At 38.3% G+C, this 25,558-nt stretch overlaps 1 protein-coding gene across 2 annotated transcripts in view; it reads right to left on the minus strand.

The window, feature by feature from the left end:
* Kiaa1407 (KIAA1407 ortholog) overlaps positions 1-25,558 on the minus strand; it is a 69,404-nt gene that overhangs the window by 7,532 nt on the left and 36,314 nt on the right. For both annotated transcript variants that reach the window (XR_001175539.1, XM_013028591.1), the window contains exons 9-16: positions 17,590-17,839; positions 12,773-13,233; positions 11,920-12,032; positions 9,764-9,846; positions 8,925-9,026; positions 3,514-3,657; positions 1,803-1,955; positions 1,161-1,306 (exon numbers count right to left, since the gene is read on the minus strand). Coding sequence is in view for 1 of the 2 variants with exons in the window: in XM_013028591.1 (XP_012884045.1) it covers positions 1,161-1,306; positions 1,803-1,955; positions 3,514-3,657; positions 8,925-9,026; positions 9,764-9,846; positions 11,920-12,032; positions 12,773-13,233; positions 17,590-17,839 (1,452 nt within the window). In the remaining variant the exon portion in view is untranslated. The remainder of the gene's footprint in view (positions 1-1,160; positions 1,307-1,802; positions 1,956-3,513; positions 3,658-8,924; positions 9,027-9,763; positions 9,847-11,919; positions 12,033-12,772; positions 13,234-17,589; positions 17,840-25,558) is intronic.

Consider the following 25,558-nt stretch of genomic DNA (forward strand, 5'->3'; position numbering starts at 1 on the left):
AAGGTGAAGCATTTTATTCAGTGGCAAGTCCTCACTTACTGAATATTTATTTTAATTCCAACAAAATTATAATCAACTTGTTTATCTGTTCTCAGCCCACTGATTTCTAGTACTTGAAAATTAAACAAGGATGAGCAGTTTTTGTTAGGAGTGAGCATCCTAAGGTAACAAAGTAAGAAAATGATTTCAAAGACCAAGAATGCATATATATATGCAAACGCATACACATAGCACACACAGAAATGGAAACAAAGCAATTAAAATGAATATAAAGGGAACGAGAAAAGGGGTGCTTCTACACAGCACAATAGTGCTGACATCTCAGAACCTGAATGTATCGCTAATGACACCCAAATTAACTTGTGGGAGTGAATAAGAAACAATGCCACATTGCCAAAAAGAAAAAAAAAAGTATTGATTATGTGTTATGTGTTTAAAGGAAGAATACAATGACATTCAGAACACTTCCATTCAAACTATTTACTAGAAAAAAAAACCCAAATATCCTTGTTTATGTGGACAACTTATATCCCAAAGAGCTTGGGTTAAATAAGATATAATATTAATATACAGTATGTTTCAGTACAAATCATATTCAAAACACGGCCAAACTAAATGTCAGCACTGAAGGCTGCATGCATAGGAAGGAAAAGTGAAAAGAAAGGCAAAGAAATGTTCAAGGCACAAGTCGGGAGCAGTTTACCTGGAGGAGGAACTTGGGGTTGGAACTCGGGGTCAGTCAAATTCTACCCCATGACCTCAGGTATCTTCTTCACAGGAATTCACTAAACTATATTTATAATGGCAATGTGCTTTTCGGTATTTGCATTATGTTTCACAATAAATGGTAAAACAGAACTGCATGATAGTGAAGACTATAGCACTCTTGCTCATGAGTTCCAAGCTCTTGCCACAGTCCCTGTGAAATGGAGAAGCAAGGCTTCTTCCTCATCAATTTGCAAATGGGACCCTGGAATCCCCAGGGTGTTTTCTTTGTTGCTCTCAGCCAAGTGGTGGGTGGGGATGCTGGCGCTCCTGCCCTGCCTTGTGAGGCCTTGCTCTCCTACCCTGACCTCATCTTTTTAGACACATCCCAAAAGGAGAATATATTGCAGAGCATTTGGGAAGTCCGTGTGTTTCCTTCGAGAACAAAACCTTACCTGTCATAATGCGCTACTGCAGTCTCATGCTTGTTCTGGGAATCGATCTTCGCTTCCCTCACCATCGTAAACCAGGCCCTGAAAATCTTCCTCAGGAGGAAATTCACACTAAGTTTTCTTATTTCGTCCTCCAGCTCAGTGACATACTGGGGATAAAGACCAGAATATAAATGAGAAAAATACTATTAGAAGACAAAAGGTTAGAGAAAATAAACAGCCCAAATAAGAGAAGACTAAAACAGAAACACACAAAAGAAAGGAATGAAGAACACCAGAGACACAAAGAAGCCAACACGGTAGCCAACATAATATTCTGTGTAATGTTATGAGAAAAATAACAGAGCCAGAGGAAGAGACCAGGAATAAGACTGAAGGGGTAGGTTTCTAATTACATGAGTACTATGAAACATAAACAAGAAGTCGTTATAAAAACAACTTGACATAAGGGCACATTATAGTTTGTATACATACACTTGATGTGAAAGAGACGTGCACTTTTTTGCTAACAGAAATGGATTTGACACATTTAAATCCATTTGACTTCAAAAAGCATAATGACCACGAATTCATGAGCCCATTTAGTTTTCTTCTGGAAGACTGAGCAGTGGAGTGAATGTTAAGGGCTCTGTCCTGTGGCCATACCTGTAGCCAGCTCCTGATGACTCTCCTGAGCAACAGCTGGAAATAAAACTCATCAGCCTGGGTCATCTTCTTCGCCTGGCTTTCCTGACTATACCAGAACCAGGTCAGTAGGCATTTCCTCTGCAGAGCCAAACAGTGATGTTCTTCTGCCACCTGGACATGTTTTTTTCCCATCAAAAGAGCAGTATATTTATTATATATGAAATCACTGAAGGAATTATGCATGCGTTTGGCAAATGACACTCGTCTACAATTAGGTAATTACTAGACAAGAATAGTCCTAAGGTAGATACAAGCTATGTCCTAAAGTTTTGGCTAAGGACCCAATGCTCTGGAGGGTTACAGACTCACATCACCACACACCTTTCAAGGCTGACTGCCTGAAGACCGCAGTGACTGGCTTGTAATGGAGATGGAATAAACAACCTCCAAAGCCATCACTCCCTTCCTCCGAGTTTTGGAGTGAGTAGCTGGCAACATTCTTGGTTTGCTCTCTTGGAAACTGGACAGTAACTCCATAACAGACTACTCTTTATTATGTACTTAACCACTGTTTAATTGAGGAAATGCCAATATTTTCAATTGGGTTTGTAGAAAGAACTGTCACCATCATTGAAATGTAGATTTTATCAATAAACCACAAACCACTGATAGAAAATAACATGAATAATTTACTGTCCCGACAACTTAAAAAGGCTCAGTAGAATGCTATCAAAATAAATACACAACTCAGACTTTCAGATCTATGCTACGTTTTTAAAGTAACATGTTTTTCAAGAATCAGGGGAAAACCCTCTTCATTTAGTACTTTCCAGGCACCCACCTATTTTCCTAAGACTTATCTAGTCATCTAGGACTGTGAATGTGCGGGATTCAAGAAAAATCTCTTGATCGTCATAATTATCTGCCAGCATGACCACCATGGAGGTATTCTGTGACATACCCAATCAGGAAACCAAAACACATTCATCCACTTTGAACTTCTTCATCATTTACTTGAATGTCCTGGTCGGTGTGCTGGATAAGTATTTTGTTAAGTATTTGTTTTCATCTCTGTGTAGTAGAGTGGATTGCTATTCTCTTCAACATAATTATATATTTATGTTCTTTGCAATGTACTTTTGCAGCACCTCTCAATGGAGTAGAAGATGGAACCTCTTTCCTACCTCAGTGCTCTGAGCTTGGTCCAGTGATTTGCATTGTCCAATAACATATATGAGTGGAAGATTCATATGGGTTTCTAAAATCTTTTGTCCATTTAACAACTGTTAGGTGAGTTAGCTCTGAGTAGCTGCTGGAACTAGAATACAACAATATAAACCCAGTTTATAACTGGACTAGACATGTGAGTGTGAAATAAATATTTGAACTTGGTATTTGGAGGTTGTCTGTTATGCAACTTCATTTCAACAGAAACCTGACTACTAGACTTTATAGTGTTTTCTGTGTCTCAAAACATTTAAAATTCTATTGCTCTATTCACTTACCTAAAAAGACCCCCTAGTACTAACAAATTTAGGTTTTACAAAAGTCTTTTGAAGACAAAAAATAAATTCTTATCCAAAACAGAAATATTCATATACTCAAAACATTTATCTTTCTAGGTTTTAAATCACCAAAATCCTTGTCCCCAAAGCCTGTTTAGGAGTTCATATTGCTGAGAAAAATCCATTTTCTAACTTGGGAAGGGGAGAACAGTACAAGAGTGCACCTGAAGGTTTTGCTGGCTTCGCATTCTCAATCTCTTCCAAGGCTCTAGACCTTTATTTCTTAGCAAAACTATTTTATAATGTTCTTTAGCCACTGCTTCCAATTCTTGATTCCTCTTAATTCTCTTCTGTTTCTCTAGTTCTTTCTGGAAAAATAATCAAGCAAAAATGTCATGATCAAAAAAGCTAATGAATTTCATTTGAACATGTAACTATGAAACCATGTTTAAAGAGCTCACTCAGGAACATTAGAACATGGATTCTTCTAAGAAGATCAAGAAAGGCTGGTTTTGAGCCCTACAAGAATCAGGTCTAGCCGGGCGCTGGTGGCTCACGCCTGTAATCCTAGCTACTCAGGAGGCTGAGATCTGAGAATCGCGGTTCAAAGCCAGCCCGGGCAGGAGAGACCGTGAGACTCCTATCTCCAATAAACCACCAGAAAACGGGAAGTGGCACTGTAGCTCAAGTGGTAAAGTGCTCACCTTGAGCTGAAGAGCTGAGGGACAGCTCCCAAGCCCAGAGTTCAAGCCCCACGACTGACAAAAAAAAAAAAAAAAAGAATCAGGTCTAATCTCAAGATTACCAGAACATTAGGGCTCAGACGGGTGACTGGAAGAGGCTCTGAAAAAGAAAAGCTTTCCTGTAAGTAGTATAAGCTGAGTAAAATTTCAAAGATTAATAAGAAACATAATTGAACCAGATGGAAAGTTCATGAGGAGACGAACTACAAATGTCTTAGGTGGAAAAGAGAGATGCGCTGAGGGCTCCACTTCCCACTTTGGACAGTAGAAAGTCCCTTCAGAATCTTGGAACAGCCGTTACTAGACCTTTGGTGTCTCAATCCTCTGTGGAGATGAAGCTCAAGGAAGTTCCAAGATGCCTTGAGAAACCATTGTATCTGGACACAAGTTCCGATTTACAGGTGTCCCCAGATTTTCATCCTCATATAGCCTTTCAAAACCTTTTTGTGTGATCAATTTAATAACATCAGATTGGTCAACATAATGCTCTGATTTGCCTTTCCTGTTTGCCCTACTATTTGAATGCACAAATGTGACATTTCAAAAGAATCATGTGTATGTAAATCCTTGGGTTTATTCAGTACTGGTCATAGAAATGATATATCTCTTAATTGACTAAAAAGTGAACTATCTAGTGAAGACAACAATCAGGAATATTTTTTCATAATTATAGAAAACTTAGAAATACAGCTATCTGTCTGTCTGTCTGCCTGCCTGCCTGCCTGCCTGCCTGCCTGTCTGTCTCTGACTGTCTGTCTGTCTGTCTACCTACCTACCTACCTACCTATCTACCTACCTATCATCAAGCCAGCTAGCTCTCTCTTTTCTCTCTGTGAACATCATTAAATGTCTAGATGAATATCCTCAATACTGTAGCCTTTAATGAACAGGAACAGTAAGTTCAGAGGCAAGAAATAAATAAGAACAGTAGTGAATTGGCTGGTTTTGACAAGCTAGCTAGAATGCTTAAAACTTCTGCAAGAAAGAGTGAGAGGGGGCTGGGAATGTGACTTAGTGGTAGAATGCATGAAGCCCTGGGTTGGATTCCTCAATACCACATAAACAGAAAATGCCAGAAGTGGTGCTTTGCTTCAAGTAGTAGAGTGCTAGCCTTGAGCAAATGAAGCTCAGAGACAGTGCCGAGGCTCTGAGATTAAGTCCCAGGACTGGCAAAAAAAAAAAAAAAGAATGAAAGAGAACTCATGGGAAAGAGAAAACACAGGGAAAATAATTCATTTTTCAATGCCAACTACTTATTTCTATACAAGTTCTTGAAAATGAAACATCTGCATTCTCTAAACATGAAGCCAAAATTATCTTTGTAATCTTCATCTAGGCACCCAAGAAACTTGTTGATTGGGTGAATAGAAAAAAAAGAAAACACCTCAAGGAGTAGGAAGAAGAAGGTGATGGCTAAATGAGAAAAGCAAAGAAATGAACAATTTCTGTATCCACTGAAATATGAATGAACTTACCAACGAAAATCAAACCCTGACCAAAGGCTTAGATAACCAAAGTTTTATCCTTTTGGATAAGAACTTGATCTCATGCACACTTAGGTTACGTATAACTATCCTCCCAGAATTTAGTACCTATGGTGAGTATTCCAGGCTCTGAAAGGAAAACCAATTTTGGAAGGATTGTGAAGGAAAATACTTCTAAAAACTCTACTTCTTTGGAAAAATATAAAATCAAGAGTTCTGCTTGAGTCAGAATTTTGTATTCTGAACACAGTAGTTTCTTCAAACATGTATTTCTCTCCTCAGTTCAGGATTCCTTAATTGGTTGAATTTCATTAGTGTCACCGCATTTTCTGTTTTCTTGTCCATAAAATGTTTACAGTAGTAGCTGCAACCCCCAGTTTGCTGTGAGGATGAGATACGAGGCTGTTTTGAGGAGGCTCTTAGTAGCAGGGAGAGGCTCTGAAGGATCAGCCACGGAGGAAGTTCCCACTCTTGCATGCTTTTCCTACAGGAACCCTACCTGACTCACACAAAAAACAACAAGGAGAATTGAGAGGAATTTTCTAGAATCTTCTGGCTCAGAGAAAGGAATAGCAGCAACTGCTAGATCATTCTCCCTTAAGAGACGGAAGGCTCTGTCTGCACTGGGGTTACAACCCTGAAATGGGGGGGGGCACATAGGAAACTCTGCCAGGTAAGAGCCCCCATATTTCACCTAAGGGTTGAGGTTTGTTTTTTTTTAAACATCAAAGAGTGGTGGTACTCACTGCAGCTGAAAGAAAAAAAATCAGAATATAGAAAAAAAAAAAAAAAGCTCTGCTCAGAGAGTAGGAACAGAAATTCTGCTGAGTGGCCACTGCTATACCCTGCAAAAAATGAAATGTAATCAGACCACAGAATGCTTCCCTCATTTAGAACCCATCACCACACTTGTATGAACCCCAGTAACAACTGTGGATTACAGTGTCAGAATTGTAAGAGACAGAGTCTCTCTGGGGAACAGCATTAAGGGAAAACCCAAAACTAAAAGGAGATAGAAACAAAGTTACCTAGAAGAAAGTGAAGTCTCTGGTGTTTATAGCGATAACAGACCTCAATAGTAGTAACTATAGCAACAATAAGCTCTAAACAAAGCCACGTTCCTGGCTAGATTGACACAAATTTCCACACTAATGGTCTACTTACTGTAGTTTCTAACTGTCCTAAGCAAAATGGCTTTCAACAAAAAACAGATATAACCTACCAAAAGACAAGAAATAAACACTCTGAAAAGATAAGCAATCATCAGAATGTGACAGAGAACAAGACATCAGAACATGACATAGAGTTGTTGGAATTATCAGAGAATTTTACATAATGTATGACAATAATGTCACAGGCTCTAGCATTCAGCATCAAATATGTAATTTTTTAGCAGAGACAGAAAAACTCATAAGATTCAAAATAAAAATGCTAGAAACCAGCCAGGCACTGGTGGCTCGCACCTGTAATCCTACCTATTCAGGAGGTTCAGATCTGAGGATTGTGGTTTGAAGCCAAGCCTGGGCAGGAAAGTTCATGAAACTCTTTTTTTTTGGGTCCGGTTGTGGGGCCTGAACTCTGGGCCTGGGCACTGTCCCTCAGCTCTTCAGCTCAAGGCTAGTTCTCTACCACTTGAGAGCCATAGTGCCACTTGCGGCTTTTTTCTTTTTTTGCTTATGTGGTGCTGAGGAATTGAACCCAGGGCCTCATGCATGCCAGGCAAGCACTCTACCACTGAGCCACCTTCCCAGTCCCTCATGAAACTCTTATATCCAATTAATCATCACCAAATTGGAAGTGGAGCTGTGGCTCAAAATGGTAGAGCACTAGCTTCCAGCACAAAAGTTCATGGACAGCACCCAAGCCCTGAGTTCAAGCTCCATGACCAACAGAAAAAAAAAAAGGCTAGAAATCAAAAGCACATATTAATAAAAATGAAGAGGGTTTTTATTGTACTTATCACTAGATGAAGCAGCTAAAAAAAGAATAAAGTAACCTGGAAGTAGTACAATGGACATTATGTTAGTTTTAAAGTAAAAGAAATGAAAGAAATACAACAGTCTATCTGAGATTTAGGGGAGCAGTAGGAAATAATTTAACACCAGCATGACTGGAAACTCAAGAGAATGTGAATGACAGGTGAAAATATATGAACAAATAGTAGGTAAAGATATTTCAAAATTAGTAACAAAACACATAGCCATAAGTTGACCCTTGGTATCCTCAGTGTGTATATATGGTTCCAAGTAGGTCACTACTGAGGAAAAAGCTTTGAATGAGTTTAAACACAGCTGAAGATAATGTGGGACTGACAACGCTTTTACACATCCACTGAGCTGTGGAATCTGCACCTGGGAATTAAAAAGGTTTGGCTTTGAAATTTCTTTTTTACATTTATTTTTTTAACTCTGCTTGGTCAAAACCACATGCAGTCAATCTGTGAGTAAGGCAAATTTGCCGGGCGCCAGTGGTTCACGCCTGTAATCCTAGCTACTCAGGAGGCTGAGATCTGAGGATGGTGGTTTAAAGCCTGCCCGGGCAGGAAAGTCTGTGAGACTCTTATCTCCAGTAAAAAACACTAGAAAACCGGAAGTGGCACTGTGGCTCAAGCGGTAGAGAGCTCACCTTGACTTGAAGAGCAAAGGGATAGCGCCCAAGCCCAGAGTTCAAGCCCCACAACTGATAAAATAATAATAATAATAATAATAATGATAAGGCAAACTTACTGCATCTCCAAGAAGGTTCAGTCTATTATACAAGGTAAACAAGCCAATGAACCTACAAACCACACCTAGGTACACCATATTCAAAAACTGAAAACCAGAGAAAATCTTGAAGGCAGCTGAGGTAAGACTCTTGTACTGTTACAGCTAAATGTGTTTCCCCAAAGTTCATGCTAAACCCTAACTCCTTGACTACCTATATGTGAGAAGTATGTAAAAATAATTCAATACAGAAAAGTCATTTTTAGGGCTGGGAAGGTGGCTCAGTGGTAGAGCGCTTGCCTTGCATGCCTGAGGCCCTAGGTTCGATTCCTCAGCACCACATAAGCAAAAAGAAAAAGCCGGAAGTGGTGCTGTGGCTCAAGTGGTAGAGTGCTAGCCTTGAGCTGAAGCGCTGAGGGACAGCGTCCAGGCCCAGAGTTCAGGCCCCACGACCGGACCCAAAAAACAAAACAAACAAACAAACAGAAAAGTCATTTTTAAAGAATATTAGCTGTCTACACAAAAAAATGAATTTCACATACCTCATGCCATATGCAAAATAAATTCCAAAGCGACTACAGCCCTTGTTATGATTTGAATCTGAAATGTCCCTTACAGGCTGACATATGGAGGGCTCGACCATTGTCTGGTGAGGATGGGGCCACAGCCCTCACAGACAGGTGACTGGCTGAAGACTACTGACCATTTTCATTAGTCTCTTCTCTTCTCGTTTTCTCTCAAGTTGAGCTTCTTTCTCTTCCGCCTCCCTCTTCTGGCGTTCTTCCTCTTGGGCCTTTAACTGAGCCTGATCAGAGACAGTAATGCAGAAAAATCAGAACCCTCCATTTGCATAGGAAAAAGATCTTCTGTGTTGAGGTAGGTCAAGCACCAACCAAATCACCTGCTTTGTCTCTGGAATAAATCTATACTTTGTGGTTAAAAGTAGAAAACCCAACCAATGGAAATTGTGTAACTTAAATTCTCCCAAAGGGATGACATAAATTTGATGCATTATACTTATAAACTGATTTGCTGAATGGTAACCCTTTTGTACACTACTTAAAGAAAATGTAATTTTTTTCTATTTGAGGTGAGTCTGTGAATGAAGACCAGTAATCTCTCACTGCAAAATTATTTGTGCCAGTAGTAGGGTTTGAATGCAGAGTCTTACATTTTGCTTGGCTTGTTCACTTAATGGCTGGTATAAAAGCTGGCTCCAGCTAAAAGCCAGGCTGGAGGCATGGCTGAGGTAGTAGAGAGCTAACTCATTCAAGTAAGTTGAATGAGTGATGGCAAAAAGTAAAATAAACATCTACCAACAACAGTATCCTTGGTCATGTGTGAATCTTCCAGTTTCCTTTCTGCAATGCTAATGATCCCTATTTTCCTCAAACTGACACACAATTCAGCTAAATAGGCCAAAAGTCACTTCAAAGTTGGTTTAACTCTGTTGCCACAAGAGGTTGAACAAGCTAAGTTTCATTTTTTAAGTTCCAGACAATGCATTTTTCTTGCCTCAGTTTGCATTTTGAATTTTATTACCAATTTCTCTTCATCTTGTTTTTTCTTCCTTTCTGCCAAGATCCTCCTACGTTCAGCACGTTGAACTGCTCTCTCTTCCATGGCTAGAAAATAGTAACATAATTTTAATAGACAAAAATATGAGGAACATTGCAAGAGAAACTTTCCATGTCACAGTAGCATTTAGGGGTAGCATTTGAGTTTTCTTGTAAATTGAGTGTTCACTATCTCAGAAGAAAATTAAATATATGGAAATTATATACACTCTGCAGGTTAAGACCTGTGACCTCATCCAAGCTATTTCGCCATCCTCAGCAATGATGAGCAAGTTATAGATTATGTTTTTGTTTATTTGCATTTACTTTAGAATAATGTAAATAATGGTTTAAATAAGATAATGTGCCTAGTGATAGGCCTTGAAGTGAATAAAACTCAGAAACTAAAACTGTAATTTAATTATACCCCTGGTAAAAAATTTAGTCACATGTAAAAGAGATTTTGAGACTCAAAATATTCCTTAAATCCCATTTTAAATGAGCCCATTGTTTTTTCTCAAGTTACTGTCTATGCATCTGTATATGCAAGAACAAACTAAAGTTTGGGGTCATGATGAATACATTTTAATCGAGCTTTAAGACCTGGCTATCCAGATGGGCAGGAAATGGAAGTCTACCAGGCATTTGAGAACTGGCATTGGAACAAATTTGAGTGTCAGACTCCTGTTCTTGACAGTCTATTAAATATCGATCCAAATGAAACAAATGCGCAAGATGGTCTGATAATATGACTCTGTAATCAGTCAGAGCTTTTATAGAAAGGAGGGGCATGGGTAGGAAAAGGATCAAGTTCTGCTCACCTAAGCCAGCCAAGAGTTTCTTTCAGTTCCTTGGGCCATGTTACAGAGAAGAGATTTTAAGCCTAAGTTTTAAGAATTAAAAAACAAAAGCCTCACTGTGCTATTTCTCACAGATATTAAGTGCCTGTGGTGGTGCCACAGATGGTGGGAGTGAGACTGTCCTTAAGGAGGCCGAAATAGACTAGAGGATTAAAGTATGAGAGCCCAGAGAAGCAGCGCCTCAGCAAGATGCCCTTTCTCCATCTTTTCTAGATAAAAATCATTAAAAGCTACTTGAAAAATAAGACCGGGATTCTAAACGAGCTAACTCCTAGGTCAAACAATAATTTAAAAAAACTTATTGCACCAAACTGGGCATTTCCTGGTCAGCACTAGCAGTAGGCAAAGGCAGCATAAGCTGCTGCCCGAGCAGAGTGGATGCAAATCGCCGTTCTCTTCGTGGACAAGAGCAGATTGCAGGCTCAGTGTCCTTAGGATGTCATTACTTCTTGTGAGGTCAGTAATCTTACCACAGGCAGACAGTCCAATTTACAAACCACAGTACAAAGTGCCAGCCACCATTTGCAAACATGCACTAAGTATTAACAGACTCACTAGGTAGGCTCTAAGGAATGCCCCTTACATCGATTGTTCCATGTTAAAAATCATGGTTTCTATGTGCATTAACATGTTACCAAATGAAAATATCTCACTTGTAGATTTCATTATTAAAATCTCACTATGTAGGTATAGCTCATTGTAAAAGGAAATAATATAGGTACTAGTGGGAGGGGAGTGGGCTAGCAGCAAGCATAAAGAAGGTTGAGTACTGTCAAAACTAATCATTTGCAATACTGTGAAGACAGAACAAGGAAACTTGGAGATGCTATCTTTTGGAGGAAGGGGCAGGGAGTGTGATAGAGGGGGTGAGACTACTTGGAATAGAGTGTAAACATGTCTGGAGATGTAACAATGACCCCACCCCCTTAAATATTTTATATTAAAAATATAAAATTTTATATTAAAAATATAAAAATGATAAAATAACCTGGATTGATTTGAGCTGATCAACATTTAAACATTAACAAAAAAGAATATTGATGGGTGATCTTTACCAATGTTTAGCTTTAACTATTCTGTGTGCTCATTTGTATTGTTTGTGTATTCTTTTTTAGCAGAGCTCTCTGGCCATTCTGTTTCTCCCATGTCTACTCATCTCAGAGCCTGATCAAGTTCTGCTAAATCTCAAAAACCTACAAACTGCCAGGATTCAGTCCCAGACGTATTCTATGCTAGGAGAGAAGACAACCACCATTCAAAGCTACCATCAAGAAAGTCGTGCCTTTTAGTATAGGATGGGGTGCTGTTGCCTGCTTTGTGTTTTTTGGAGGTCCAGAAAGAGAATTTCGTAAATTATTTCTAGAATCTTCAGTCCTAGAAGAGGTAACAGATGAACTGGAAGAAAAGAAGGGGGAGAAAAAAATTTTAGATGAACAATTATTATCTTTCAAAGCCTTTACCTGAGGAATTCAAGCATTTAAGAACGTTTGTTAATCCTTCCTTGCTGAGATAACTATGTATTATTATACCTGAGTTATACACTGGTGTAATGAAGTATGGAAAGGTCATGTGATGCTTCAGTCTACAATGGGCATCAGGTGCTCTAGTGTCCTAGTGTTTCTAATCAATCACCATTTCTTATCCTACCACTTGTCCTATTTTGTGTGTTCATCTCAAGCACCTCTGAAACCATCTTAAATAACTTTTGAGAAATTTGGACTCATTGCAGAATCAAAAAAAAGTTTAGGTTCATCCAAATGAACTAAAATCTCAGGCTAGATGAACCATGTCAGGCTACTCCATGTGGATCGGGAGTTGGCTTTCTTGGCTTCTCAGCACTGAAAATAATCAGAAATCTAATGAAAGCAGGGTTTTTTTTTTTTCATCTTCTACTGGATAGTGACAGCCCAAATAGATGCAACCCAAATGCCAATTGTGTAACTGGCTCTTTACAGGCAGTCACTTGCTTCCCATATCTATTTACCCTTGCTATAAACAAATCATAACTTCTGAGGCATCTTAGTTTCAGATCATAGAGTTAGGAAGCAGGGCAAAGAAGTTCAGGAGCCTCTTTATTTCCAAGGAAAGAAACCCACAAAATATATCCAAAGAGTGATTTGCCACAACAGACATACTTCAAAAGCTTTTGGCAGGTTCCCTTGGGTGCCTCTGCTACTCTGGGATTTGACAGAAGGCGGCTCTGTGCATCCGTGACTGCTGCGCCTCGCTCAGCTGCCCACCGAGCCTCTGCCAGCCGCTGGCTTTCCTTCAGCTCCAGAATGGTTTTCTGCTGCTCCTGAAGTTTCTTCTTTTGTTTCTCAATTAGCTGCTGCTGGTAGACATGGCGGCTGCGGAAATGCTCCACACAAACAGGTTCTCCTCCCTGGCTTCTGGTTCCAAGTTTCTCATCACCACCAGGATGCTGAGGGATCTCAACATCTAGGGTCTTGTGCTGCTGAATATCCAGGGTATTCTCAAGGACATTCTGAAAGGGATCCTGCAAATTATCCTTTGTGGTTCTTCCTAAGGGAGGGTGCAACACAGATCCATTGGTTCCAGAAGGTGGCTTTTCCCACAAAGGGGATCCAGCAAAGACCTGAGAGAGAAAGAACACTTTATAACTCAAGTAATTAAGAGGACTGAGTAGACATTTGTCTAGTCAGCATTGTCTGGTTCAATGGCATAACTGCCTGCACTCTAGCTAGTTGCACTGTGCTACCGGATTGGATATCTCAGAGGCCGCTGGCTGTGGCTCTGTGAGTCACCCCTAGAATGCTCATTAGCAGTGGGTGTAAAAATGGCTATAGCTGTGAGAATAACTGGCTTGGGCCAAGACACCTACCATTGATCAAAGTTCTCTTATGACTATCTAGTCTGGACAGTTAATTTATGAATTAGGTCATATTACTTCAGATACATATTATAGATATTTTAATGTGCAAGAATTGATTGAATTTTGAAGAAATTTGAAAATTTTGTACCAAAGGATTTATTCTTTCTGAAGAATGCTTGAAACACAAATCAACAGAAGCTCTGTTGTTGTTTTTTAAGGCCTGAAACCAGGACTTGAACTCATACCTGCCACTTTCATTCATCAATGAATGAAAGTGGCAGGTATGAGTTCATTTATGAATGAAAGTGGTAGGTATGAGTTCAAGTCCTATGCTTTAAAGTCAAGTGCTTTATCAACTGAGTCTTGCCTCCAGCACCAGAAGCTCTGTTCTTTAAAGCCTTTTGATACTGTACAGAAGATTTATTCATTTCAGCATCAAAGCCTGGCTTAAATCTAGTTACTAGCAATTCTTGAACTATATATAGGAAGTGTGAGGAAGGATTATGAGGCAAATACCTCTAAATATTTTGCAAAGGCACATAGCTTAATACTTTTTTTTTTCCGGTCATGGGGCCTGAACTCTGGGCTTGGGCACTGTCCCTCAGCTCTTCAGCTCAAGACTAGCGCTCTACCACTTGAGCCACAGCGCCACTTCCGGCTTTTTTCTTTTTGTTTGTGGTGCTGAGGAATCAAACCCAGGGCCTCGAGCATGCAAGGCAAGTGCTCTACCACTGAGCCACCTTCCCAGCCCTAGCTTAATACTTTTAATGAAGCTTCATTGTGTAAAATTTCATTGAATAGACTGAGGTATCAAATTTGATTACACGCTTGATTCAGCAAGGAAGGAAATAGCATTTTAATTAGCAAAACTTATCCTGGCCAACATGATGTCAAAAATTATCTCCTGGGCTGGGAAGGTGGCTCAGTGGTAGAGTGCTTGCCTTGCATGCATGAGGCCCTGGGTTCGATTCCTCAGCACCACATAAGCAGAAAAAGCCAGAAGTGGCACTGTGGCTCAAGTGGCAGAACTCTACCCTTGAGCTGAAGAGCTGAGGGACAGTACCAACAACAACAACAAAAATCTCCTCTAGAATGATTTAATTTCATGACTTATGGAATGACTAGCTGCTATTTCTACTACCTGTGCTAGCAGTAAGAGAAAAGTACTAGGAGCTATTTAGTATCAGAATACTAGGGAAAATACTAGGTGCTATTTAATATCAGAAGCTTTAGCTTGAACAAGGTGTCATATGCAGGTACTAAAAACCATTTCTCATAATTTCCATAAACTCAGTTGAGAGATTTGACATGTGGAAACTCTGAAATGGAAAAGACTTTTAAAAATAACCTTTTATTTCAGAAATGTCAGTGGACATTTATTCAGGGGAACACCCACTTATGAAATATAGTATCAAGCAGGGCAGATGTTTTAGGCTCTTTTAAACTTTACCATAATGACATGTTATTAACCCAGCAAGACTATGTAAAAAGCCTTGAGTACAGCAACAAGGTTTCTTTTGGATCACGGTAACTTTCTAAAGTAAAAATAAGAGAATGAAAGAAAAGCTTAATGGCACAGATTGTACTCAATCGAAATGGAGTGAACAGCCTGGCCTAATTAGAGAAAATCACGTATGGGCTAACTGTTAATTTTCAAACATTTTATGGCATGTGTGTTTTTGTATATGAATTCCTATAAGGCAAAATTAATGAGCATCTAACTAAAGGTATTAATTTTCATAGTTCACATTCTGAAAAAAGATTTCATTTACTTAGGAACCTATGTAGCCTCTATTTTATTTTTTTTTACAATATTACCTTTTCTTGATAAACTCTTTTGTTTTTTATTTGAGATTTGGAAGCATATTTTTTCCCCTTTAGTCTAAATATACACACAGTACTTTTTTCTGTTTTTCACAGTAAGAAATATTTTCTGCTGACTTTTTCACTTAAAAATAATAATAGTGGAACCTTATACAGAAAAGGTACCATTCTGTTATTTCTAAGATAAAAATCTATCCTAGGACTTAATGGGGTCAAAATTGTCTGGCTGACATAAAGGTACATAAAATGCCTAAGGGAAGGGACTGAGATATCATTACCTAAGTCCCAATAGCATCCTTGTGATCTCCCTTTACTGAGAGACTAAGCTTAAATTAAAACCAGTTTCCATGCTTGCAGTATGAGGGTAAAAAGCTAGGCTGGGACCCTCTAGTGTCCAATGCACATTTGAGTTAAGTACTTAACAGAGTGTAGAAGGTTGTCTCCAACTTATCTTGTTTAAAAAGGCAAATTACTGTCTTTGTAAACAAGGAAAGAACATCAGGAAGGAAAAAGCTCACGGTATAATGTTATAAAAATTAACAACTGTGCCCAATATCAAATGCCATAACCAAAAAAGGGACAAAAGGGAAATAAAAGGATTGCAGCATATATAATAATTAAAGCATTAATAGTCTTAAAATATAAAAAGCTCCTATGAATAAGAAAAGAACATGAATCCAAAAGGAAAATGTACAAAGGATGTAATTAGACAAGTTAGTATATTTCTATATCTTTCTATATGACATGTATCCATATGTTTACACATCAAATATAAAAATGTTTAATTTCATTAGTAATAAAGGAAATGCAAATAATGAAGCAAGAATCAGAGGAAAATTGAACATGCATTCTATTTTTAAAAGCATCCTAAATAAAAGCATCATGGATACACACAAAAACTTAACTAATCCTACTGAAATACTGTTGAAAATAATAACAAAAAAGAAATACCTTAAATTCTAGCAGTAGGTGAGTTAAACCAATTCTTGCTTATAGTTTATTATAAAATATCACTAGTCATTACAAAATGATGACACAGATGGTAGTCCATGAAGCTGTAGCACTCAGGTTCAACTGTAGAAATTAAAAAACTCAGGTGCCCCCATACCTAGAAATTTCCTATTTTGTAGGCCTAATTCTGAGTTACATTTTCAGTGGAGAACTACTATGGCTACAGTATAGTTTAATAACATGAAGATTCTCATATTTAATTTTTTTAATTAGAAAAATAATTACTTCCATATTAAGAAATAAAAAACAAGGGAGACACCATGGCTCATACCTGTAATTCTAGCTACTTTAGAGGCAGAGATTGGGATGATCATGGCTAAGACCATTCCAGGCAAAAATAAGTAGAAGAGGCCCTTTCTCAATGGAGAGCTAGACATGGTACTGTGTTCCTATTATCCTAGCTATGACAAGAGGTCTAAAAGAGATGGATCACAAGATCACAGCCTATACTGGAAAAAAAAATCAGTACAAAAAAAGGCTGGAGTTTTGGCTTAACAGTTAAGAGTACTTTCCTGGCAAGTTCAAGGCCCTGACTTCAACTCCCTAGCATCATAACATAGAGAAAGACTAGATTTGTTATACTTCCATGATATTAGTGGTTAACTCCAGATGATGAAATTATGGATTATTTTTCTTTCTCCTCTGTGATTTTCTTCTATCAAATTGCAACAGTTAGTACATATGACTTTTTTGACTAGGAAAATAAAAAAAAGCAAATTCCCATCGTAAGTCATAAACTAATTTAGAAATATGTGGAGATCAAACATGAAGACTTCAGCAGTTATAAACAGTACTTTATGTGCTTTTGCATTTCATTGGAATACCTATTTTAGGAAAGTACGCAGGCCCAGATACAATGCTATACACATATTGGTAGGGTAAAGGATAGCATTCTTTCATAGAACTTGGTAATAATTCTTATGAATATTTGTAATAAGGCTTTGTCTCCCAAGATATACTGCTCAAACTTTGCTGGTACATGAATTATTAAAAGTTTTGGAAGTTTCCTATTTCTGAAAAGAAAACAGTGCTTTATGTATCTTTCTACAGTAGTCTTTTATTAGTAGTTTTAAATTCTCTCTTCATACCAAACTATTTCAGGTGGATATGTGATTATAAAAAGAAGATTCAGTTGAAAACAAACAAACAAACACTGCCTTGAAAGCTAACCTTTGTGCACTGTCACATCCTAACCGTTTAACAGCTAGACCAGGCAATTTGACCACGGCTGTCATATATCAGGTTATAAAGTACAGGAAAACTAAACAAAGGAAAACAATGTACCTCTCCACTTCCTACTTGCAAGCCCACCATGGCTGTTGCGTCTTCCTGTGGATGGATGTCCGGTAACCCATTGGTACTGAGTTTTCCTAGAGATGCTGCCTTTAGCAGCTCATCCATTTTCTTCCTAGTTTCCTCCTTTGCAAGAGCCAACTCCCTCTTCACCACCTGGGCACCATGCCAGTGCTGCCATTCTGCGAAGCAGTGTCGAAGAACCTGTTTCCGGTTATACTCAGCGGCCAGTTGTTGTTTTCTAAGCGACAAGATTCTTTCATTAAAATAAAGAAGCAATATTCCATTAAAATAAAGAAGCAATATTTGTTTGGTAATATAAATGAGGCACAAGACCAAGGAGTATTTGAAATGCTCCATCTTTTTTTATTTTATTTTTTAATTTTTATTTTATTGTGAAGATGTTGTAAGGAGGGGTTACAGTTACACGAGTAAGGCAATGATGATCCTCACCCCTTCCCTTCCTTGTTGTCCTATTTTCCTCCCCCAGCTCCCACAGTCCTATCCCTCCTCCCCGCTTGCTGCCCAAAGTTTTACAGTTCATTTCCAATATACTGTCCAGTAGGTATCTCTGTTGCAATGGGTCATCCTGTGTCCTTGTTTCAGACTTTTGTTTTTTCCCCTTCCACTCCCCAGATTAGACATATGTATATACAGGATGCAGGATATCGAAATCGAGTACAGTGACAACAGGGGATATGCCATAGGGGAAAGAACATACAAATGAAACAACAACAACAATAATAATAAAATCAGATGGTACATTTAAAACACTAACGATAAAGACGGACCTCTTGTGTCCATATCTTGGGGTTCATTTCACTTAACATCAACTTAAATTGTCATTTATACATGGCTTTTGAGCCTTTCAGCTCATCCTTTTATGGATGCTAATTATTGCAAATAAGGGAACCCATGGGATCTAAATTTCTTTGGGACTGGGTAACTTCACTTAATATGATTTTTTCAAGTCTTTCCAGAAATGCTCCATCTTAACTCCAGATTATCTTTTCTTTTTGTTTTTCTTATCTTTTTCTTTTGTTCAGGGACTGGGCCCTGTCCTTTAGCTTTCTTGCCACTTCAGCCACATCTCTACTTTTGGCTTTTTAAGGGTCTCATACATTATCCATCCCCAGTGGCTTTAAACCACGATCCTAAGATCTAGCTTCCTGAGTAACTAGGATTGCAGGTGTGAGCCATCCATTCCTATTTCGCTTACCTTTTATACTCAACTAAATGGAATCACTTTAAACATTCTAGTGCAAAGTCTCTTCACAGAAAACATCAGTATGTCCAGACACTACCTTTAAGAAGAGTGACTGCTCTGTTCTGTTCTATCATGTCACAAAGACATAGGAAATGTTTTTTATTACTGTAAAATAGTTTCTGGAGCTTTTGTAGGGGAAAAAACAAAAAAGTAGTTATATGACTATTTAAAGACAAATGAACAGAGGAAAGAAATGTTCATATAGTATGTCTAAGAAATAAAAGTTTAGCCGGGCACTGGTGGCTCATGCCTGTCATCCTAGCTACTCAGGAGGCTGAGATCTGAGGACTGAGGTTTAGAGCCAGCCCTGGCAGGAAAGTCCGTGAGACTCTTATCTCCAATACACCACTGGAAAACTGGAAGTAGCCCTCTATTCAAAACTCCAATACCGCTCCAAAGAAAAAAAATCCCGAGGGTAGATCTTGTGAAAAAAAAAAAAAAAAGACTTTTTCTGCTTGTCCCAGACATAATAGTAGCTATTGCAAATAAGGGAAACCATGGAACCTATGTTTGTATGGGCCAGCTTTACTTCACTTAATATAATTTTTTCCAAGTCTTTCCATTTTCTGTTCTCATACACACACACACACACACACACACACACACACACACATACACACATGCACATCACATTTTCTTGATCCATTCATCTACTGAGGGGCATCTACGTTGGTTCCATATCTTAGCTATGGTAAATAATGCTGCAATAAACATAGTTGTGCCGGTAGCTTGTACATATGACCAGATTATATGATGTTAAGCAAAATGAACCCCAAGATAGGGACACAAGTGGTTTTTTTCTTTCTTGCTATTGTTTCTAACGTATTTATAAGTTACCATGTGATTTTTCTGTTGCTTTGTGTGTTCCTCCCCCATGGCATAACCCCTGTTTTCACTATATTTGATGTTGTTATAATTTGGGGAGGGGAAGGGAAAAAACAAAATATTTAGATAGGGATACAGGTTGACCCATTGTAATAAAGAGATGTACAAGACATTGTTGAACAACGAACTTTACAATTTAGGCGGGGGTGGGGTGGGAGGGTGGGTAGTGGGTGGGGGGAGTGTAGTTGTGGAAGTGGGAGGGAAGGGATGGTAGGGGAAAGACAAAGGAGGAGGCAACAATGTTGCCCTGCTCATGTAACTGTAACCCCTTTGTACAGTATTTTCACAATTAAAAACTTACATATAAAAAAAGACTTGTTCAAGGGAAGAATCACTGAATAGGCATCATATACCAAACCTGAATAAATGAACTGAATAAATGTCTGAAGAGACCTTGCTCTCATGGAATGCACTCATCATCTAGCTTTTTTTTTTTTTTTGAATTCCTGCAAAATTCACAAACATGAGGAGATTGAACTGAGTGGGCTGGGAAGTGGTATTGCTGCATTCCCAGCATGAATCTTCATCAGATGACTTGTGGCAGCCAGTTGAGAATTCAAGCATAGAGACCTACCTATCTGTGGATGGTTATTAGCCCCTCCAGCTTGAAACGTATTATGTGGTATTGGTGATCAGTGTGGGGTTTTAAATCTACTATGGGTTAGTTGTCCATGTGACTGTGTCTTGTGAAGGAGACTGGCACATTTTCTCTTTAACACTTTTTGAGTATCCATTTCTGTTAAACATATAATGCCTCCATTCTCCTCAGGGCATCATTGAGGTCAGGTTGAGAAAATCTTGACATTCTTGGATCAGTGAGTCAGAAGTATTAAGGTCTTAATGCTTACATAATTGTTTTGACTGCCATTCACATTTCAAAGTTACATTGTGACTTTGATGTGAGTTAATGTGGTATGAAACAAGAAATACATATAGCTGAAATAAGTTTTACAAGTTTTTACCCTTAATATCAGAGATGTATGCTGATATCTCCATTCCAATCTAGTCTGAATTCCTTGAGAAACAGTCACTATCACTTGAATGTACCCTCCAAAATAAATACTGAAATTTCAGCCCAACTGTAATATTAGGAAGTAAAAGGTTAAGTAGGGAGCTGAAACTGAAGCTGTATGCTCTAGCTTGCCTAGTATGTAAAAAAAAAGTAATTAGGTCAAGAGGGCTCTGCTTTCATGAATAGATAGATTAATGCTGTTATCTTGGGAGTGATTCCCAATAAAAATGGTAAGTTTGCCCTTATTTCCCAGTTCTGTCTGTGTATGCTTGTTGCCCACTTGCCAACATTATGACATAGCACAGTGGCCCTCGGCACATGCAGGTACTGTGTTCTTAGACTTTCCAGCCTTCAGAACCATGAACCAAGTCAACTTCTATTGTTTATAAATTAGCCAGTCACAGAATTATGTGACAGGAGAAAACAGGTTAAGGCATCTGCTATTCAAATATTTCATTATATTTAATTGATCTTAATGCATTGAACTCAATAAATACTTTGTGATTGATAGTTTTCATAATAAAAGTTTTTGTAATAAAATAAATGCTCCTATATTTTAATTTAGTGAGAATAAATTAAGTATCTGAGACTGAGAGATCTTGAAATAAAAATTCTAGAAGGAATAAAAATAAATTAGGTAGCAGGATAGGAAAGACCAAATTTTAAAAGTTCTGATTAGAAATAAAGAAATGAAAAAAAACTATGGTACTTTTCTCAAGTGAGTAAATTTGTAAATTAGTGTGCTGCTCTGTTTGATTAACATGAAATTTCATTTTCATCTATCAGCTCAGGAAGGAGCAGTACCAAATTTACCTGATGTGTTTTAATGTCATGTTTTTATAGCATGAACAGCCAAAAGCAGCACTGGAGTTCTGAGTTACAGAGAGATTATTTGGACTCTATAAAACGCCCAAAAGAAAAACATTTCTATACCTACAACAAGAGTGAAATCGGAAGAAATGAGTAAAGCAGGCATGTTCACTACAGTGCTTAGAACCTTCTCCAAAACAGTTTATACAGGAGGCTTGGAAATGTAGGGAATATATCCTTATTTGTGGGCTGAGGTGGAAGGGTAGGAGAAAGAAGCTGAGGATCCAGAAATAAAGCTGGCTCCATCCTGCGCTGTTGGGATTTGCTTTAGTAGTGACCGTCTCTTACATATGCCTCCTTCTTACTTTTAAAAAGATGACACAAAACATAAATATTTGTGAAGAGGGCAATCTAATCTAAATGTACTAAAACACAATTCACTTGGATAAATTTGCCTAAAGAAGGAGCTTCAGACCCAGTTACTATAACATTAAGAGCAGAGTTTCCTTATGGAAAACATCCTATCCCAATATGTTGACAAGCAAAGATCAGAACAGCAAAAGTATATAAATGGATCATCACAATTATACAACTGCATGTACAAAAAGACTGTCTCTGCAGAATTAAAAGGTTTCCATAGGAATTTAAGCATGAATTCTGCTGTCCAGGATCAATACTTCAAATGACACTTTAATGAGAGATGCACAGTATAGATCTGAGAAGTTGGAATATGAACCAGGTCTGGGACACTAGATGAGTGGCTGAATGTTTCTGAGCTGCAGATTCATCCTCAAAAATGGTGATGACAGCCTAGCACTGGTGGCTCATGCCTGTAATTCTAGCTACTCAGAAGACTGAGATCTGAGGATTGCAGTTCAAAGCCAGCCCAAGAGGAAAAGTCCCTGTGAGACTCTTATCTCCACTTAGCTACTCAAAAGCTGGAAGTGGTGCTGTGGTGCAAAGTGGTAGAGTGCTAGCCTTGAGCAAAAGAGCCCAGGGACAGCGCCCAGGCCCTGATTTCAAGCCCCACTACCAAAAAAACAAAAAACAAAATAAATAAATAAAGCAAAAACAAAACAAAACAAAAAAGGCGATAAGAAACCTAGCCTACAAGATTTTTTTGATCTAATTTAAAAAATCTGAAATACAGAACAAAATTCCAATGGAAAGTAATAATTCTATCTCACAACATGACTACTAGATACCTAAACCATGTCTTGAATTTTTTAAAAAAAGGAATGGGAAATGATAAATAACCACATAACCAGTGATCTGACTGAGCACGGAGATCTGATGTAAAACATAAAATCTGCAGTGACAGGAACAGCTGCATGTGGGGTGAGCAGGTTTGGCAGCATAGGAATGAGTAGGCTAATGCATTCAGTAGTGCACTAGGTAGTCCCCTGGGAAAAGAGGGAGACAGTTCTGTCTTAAAGAATTTTTAAAGTGAGCTAGGCGAGGCCAGTCTGATCTCCTGCCTCTCTGATAAATCTGTCAGGCTACAGACACCATGTGGCTCCTGTCCACTCACCTGGGTATCCAGGTAAACACAGAGGGAAAGACAATTGAACATGATGAACAGAGGCACTCCAGAAATGATTGCCTCATAGAAAGCTAAAATCAGGAGTGCTAGAAATGAAGACTACCTGACAACTGAGGATTATAGGACTAGAGAGAGTGAGAGGCTTGAGAGAAAAAAAACAAAAGCATGTTCCAGGCAAGAAAGGTCAAGATTTTCATTCAGGAGGAGAAGAGGTGCTTCCTAGGAAAGAACTGGAAAATGAGGGAAGCAGGGTTCAAGAAAGTTTGAAAGAATATGTTGAAAACAAACCCTGATTCTTCCCAGGTTTGTCTAGGGCAGGTATAAATTCAAAGAGAAAGAATGACAGAAAGAAGGAATGGAAGATCTGGAACCAGGGCCTGGAGGTATGGCTCAAATGCCAGGGTACCTGCCTGCCAAGCACACAAAGCCCTGAAGCTCAAACCCTAGTAGGAAAAGAAAGATCTAAAGTCAACTTGCAAAACTGAACATGTCAAAGAAACTTGATAATGTTAACACTGTGATATTACCATGTCAAAAGGTACAGTGCTAGAATTTTGTTGCATATCTAAGTAAATAAATACTCAGGGTTTGGAAATCTTCACTAATGTTGAAACTGCATTATGATTCAATGTGGTGGTAAATGCCTGTAGTCCCAGCTACTCAAGAGGTAGATTTAATTTGATGTGAGATCCTATCTAAAAAATAAACTGAAAGTAAAAGATCTGGGGATGTGGTTCAAATGGTAGAAGACTTGACTAAGAAGAATAAGTTCAATCCTTATACTAAGGATTGAACTCTAAGGAGTTGAACTCCTTAGAGTTCAATCCTTAGTATAACACCCCTCCAAAAGAAAAGAAAAGATATTATATTGAAATTTTATAATAGCCCCATTAGTTATAAAAACTACTTTTAAAGAAGAGATGAGTAAAAATAGAATGACCACAATTCCTACTAGGGAAAGCAAGATGCACTTTTTGAAGAAAAAAATGAATGAACTCTTAGAGTAGAGATGAGTCCATAAGCAAGCTCAATGAAAAAAGATGGTATTAAATTATGAATAATAATAAGATATATATTTGTTGCATTTTCAGAGGAAGCATGGAAGAATAGAAAAACAAATCCCTCTAAAGTGGGCATGAGGAAGGATTAGAGAGAGTGCACCTTACAGGGAAAAAAAAACCAAGAAAGTATAGCGACTGAAGGATGAAGATTTGGTTGAAATATGCATAGCATACATAATAAGTTCTTCCTTCTTTTAAATATTTTTATTGTATTATTTTATTCTTTTTTTTGGGGGGGGTCCGGTCGTGGGGCCTGAACTCTGGGCCTGGGCGCTGTCCCTCAGCTCTAGGCTAGCGCTCTATTACTTAAGCCACAGCGCCACTTCCGGCTTTTTTCTTTTTTGCTTATGTGGTGCTAAGGAATAGAACCCAGGGCCTCAGGCATGCAAGGCAAGCACTCTACCACTGAGCCACCTTCCAAGCTATTGTATTATTTTATGACAGTAAGAATATTAACATTAGAACTACCCTGTTAAGAGTTTTTAAGCAGACATTAGACTTTTCTCTATGGGCACAATGTTAAATGATTTCAACAACATGGACAATGGGCCATGGAATCACCATATGTTTTGTCATGCTGGTAAAAGCTACATTTCTACAATTCATAATTTGTTATAATCCCTGTGCATACTAGGTAGAATGCTTGAAAACTGTCAAGTTAAATAACAAGTAAAACAGTAACTGGGCTCATCAGTCATTCGCTGGCTCATTCATTAATCAACAGACATACATTTGGTACCTATGGAAGAACTGAAATTCACCCAGATCAGAACAGTAAAGAAGGCCCTGCCTTGCGGATACTCAATTCTATGAAATTTCTTGGTTTTTGCTTGTGGTAGTCTGAACTTTTGCCTCCACTTTTAATATTCCAAATGTCTGTGAACAAAATCATCCAATTTCCCAAAACAATTTATAGCATCAGGTGTAATGTGCAGAGAGCTAAAGATTTGGAGAAAAGTAGCACAAATGAAAATCTATGTGGAGTAGCTCCTTTATGAGGAACTATGTTGCAGTTCGTATTTTTCACCCATTACAATCTAAAGCAAATTACAATATAGTTAAAAAATATGGGTGTCTTGGGTACCACAACCTAGATGCTATTTGTTTATCAGAGGAACAGTGTGGTAAAGGAAAAAGCATCAGACCCAGAATCAAAAAGACAAAGCTCTAGTTGGTTTGGATTAGGTGCTCAAACTTTATGATTAGCAAACTTTATGATTCCCTCTGGGCTTTCCTTTGATCAGTTGTAAAATCAAGAGCTAGATCAGATGATCCTTGATATGTCTTGCCTTATAATATTTTTTGTCCTATAGCTTTGTAGCAAAAGTTACTGTCAGCTAAGTATTTCCTAACTATGGCAGTTAAACATCTTAGGACCCATT

The sequence above is a fragment of the Dipodomys ordii genome, unplaced genomic scaffold, assembly GCF_000151885.1.
Source record: "Dipodomys ordii isolate 6190 unplaced genomic scaffold, Dord_2.0 Scaffold111, whole genome shotgun sequence".
Taxonomy (NCBI): domain Eukaryota; kingdom Metazoa; phylum Chordata; class Mammalia; order Rodentia; family Heteromyidae; genus Dipodomys; species Dipodomys ordii.